A 2,471-nucleotide genomic window follows, 5' to 3' on the forward strand; every position below is an offset into this window, starting at 1 on the left:
AGTTAAGTCAAACAGTATTGATTTATTTTTTTAACTAGTTTTGTTTATGTCAATATGTTTCCTTACTTGATAAGTGGAAAGGTGAAATAATAATGAAGTAGAGGTAAGGCGCCTTTCTTGCCGAACCAAATAATTGTTAATTTATTTTTTAAATTATTATCTTTTTGATGTCAATATAATTCCTTATTTGTATTAGTACTATAATTATAATCATTCGAATATAGAGCATTCATATATGATAAAAAATGTCATGTGCCCATTTAATATAAGGAAAAAAAATCAGAGGTTTCTCCATAGTATTTTGATTTTTCTAGATTTACTACGTAATACTGAATTTTCAAACATGGTGAGAACAGTAGTTTTGATTTTTTTTTTTTCAATCTGTAACACTGTACGATGTTGAACCTTCCAACCTAGTAATATTATTATGGTGCTGATATACACAAATTGATATTATTATGGTGTTGAAATTTTTAATTTAGTATCATAGTGATTTTGATTTCTTTAATTCATCACTACACTACAGTGATGCTGCTATGATTTCAAACCAACTTCAAATTGAGTATTGAATTTTCTAACCCAGTACCAGTTCAGCAAACAGTGATATTGATTATTCCAACCCAACAACAACCCCCACCAAATTTTGTTAGTTGGATTTTCATGCCCAACAATACATTGTACGAGCAACGTCCAGTATAAATGATTTTGTCCCACCATGAAAAGAGAGGAGTAGCTTGCTAGGGGTTTCACTTTCAGGTGACAGTGCACGGGGCCACTGAATTGCAAGGGTTTTTGAACCTGCAAGTACTTGGGCGTCAACACCACATAATGCACCACTTCATCTGCACACAAATGAGAATCTGGGAAAGTGAGCCGCATTGAAGCCACAGACCCGACTGACACACTGACCGGGATCAGTGGCATGTACGTCTGCTAATCAAAGAGGAAGACTCAAGACAAACCCAATTCGATGACAGCTACAAGTCCACCAGCTTCCGTTACAAATGCATCCCCATACACCACTGCATGCCTCCATAGTTTGAGTCTTCTCCATAATTTGAGTCTTCTTCTTGCGTATTGTAGGGCACACCACAGCAATGGAGGTCTGCATAAACATGCAGATCGATGAGTTTGCATGCTGCATCTGTTTGAGAGTTGAGACTGACGTAAGTTTTCGTTGCAGGGCGCGGTGAAAGGTCATCTACAAGTCCCGGCGTTTGGGTGTTGGAACCAGCACTACTGCGACGACCTCCCCGTCGGCCAGTACTTCGACTCGTCGGAGTTGTTCCGCGGCCGGTTCAATGTTTCAGCGGCCGGAAGGGCACGTCACGGACAGCTCCACAGGGACGTAACCATGAAGCAGAAGCAGCAAAGTGCAGTTTGGAGGCGTAGAGCTGGGAAGGCTGTCGACGAGGACCTGTACAAAGTCCCTCCGGAGATCCTCCTCCAAAAGCCGAAGAGGGTATGCATCGTTTCTATTGATGCTTAGTCAAGAATTTTTCTCCGCCTGATCTTCTTCTAAATGATCAAAATATAAACAGGTAATTTTAAAGTGATTCTGGCAATTAATTGTTTGCAGAGGTTGCTGAGGAATCTGTGGGGGTGTATGAGAGTCAGCAGCATTGAAACGGACTAGACTAGAGATTGGCTGTTTGAGGGAGACATTAAATTAACTTTTACTGCATGGGCTAAGGACTTGAAGCTTTGTTGTGCTCTTTTTTCGAGTAATGCCACTGTTTGCTTTGAATAAATGGGATGTATCTTTGGATCAATGACAGCACAGTGAAGAAGAAAGATTGAGCTCTCTTTCCTTGTCAGCTTTTTCTTTCGCTAGGTTGTGAGACTTAGTTTGCAATCGAGCAAAATGGGGAATTATAAGATGGTTTAATTCTTGGATTTTATGAATTTAAAACAAGATATATATCTTTTTAATTGTAGCATGTAGTGGGAGTTGTATACGCAGCACACCAAGTTGGTCCGTTAAGGTTTCAAGTGTAGTAGTACACTGGGCAAGTGGAAAATATTAATATTGTATATTTATATATTTGATTTGTATGTTTTATAACACCTAAAGAATAACTATTTATGATGATTGACCCCAGGACGAATATCCCTCATCAAGGAAGAGATACGGATAGAGAAAGGATAGAAGCTCGGAAGGATATTTTCGGGAGACTAAGGGGAAAGTAGGGAAGACCAACCTCCCTTAACGTAAAAGATACAAATCTCATGCGAACGACCCGAACCCTCTCCCTGCCGTGCCCAGAGCTTTCCGCGACAATAACACATCATCTCATAACCAAACCCAGAAAAAGGTATCGGCACTGCTTGCCTACCTCCGGAACAGGTATCGGCACCGCTTGCCTACCTCCGGACCAGGTATCGTCACTGCTTGCCTACCTCCGGACCAGGTATCGGCACTGCTTGCCTACCTCCAGAACAGGTATCGGCACACGCTTGCCTACCTCCGG

General features: G+C 41.1%; 1 protein-coding gene across 1 annotated transcript; it reads left to right on the top strand.

Moving 5' to 3' along the window:
• The first annotated feature begins 970 nt into the window (after nt 1–970).
• LOC141831458 (uncharacterized) lies at nt 971–1,636 on the top strand. The gene is made up of 3 exons (XM_074718814.1): nt 971–1,052; nt 1,173–1,462; nt 1,580–1,636. Exons 1-3 carry the CDS (start codon nt 971–973, stop codon nt 1,634–1,636), a joined length of 429 nt encoding a protein of 142 aa, XP_074574915.1.
• Nucleotides 1,637–2,471: the final 835 nt, after the last annotated feature.

This window comes from Curcuma longa, chromosome 7, assembly GCF_044706935.1.
Source record: "Curcuma longa cultivar G26 ecotype Majalengka, Jawa Barat chromosome 7, ITB_CL_G26_1.1, whole genome shotgun sequence".
Taxonomy (NCBI): Eukaryota; Viridiplantae; Streptophyta; class Magnoliopsida; order Zingiberales; family Zingiberaceae; genus Curcuma; species Curcuma longa.

Bases quoted from the DNA above. Each gene is read 5' to 3' on its own strand.
- LOC141831458 (XM_074718814.1), top strand. From the start codon at position 971: ATGACAGCTACAAGTCCACCAGCTTCCGTTACAAATGCATCCCCATAC. The intron at 1,053-1,172 runs ATAATTTGAGTC...ACTGACGTAAGT, and splicing joins CCATAGTTTGAGTCTTCTCC to TTTCGTTGCAGGGCGCGGTG. The intron at 1,463-1,579 runs GTATGCATCGTT...AATTGTTTGCAG, and splicing joins TCCTCCAAAAGCCGAAGAGG to AGGTTGCTGAGGAATCTGTG.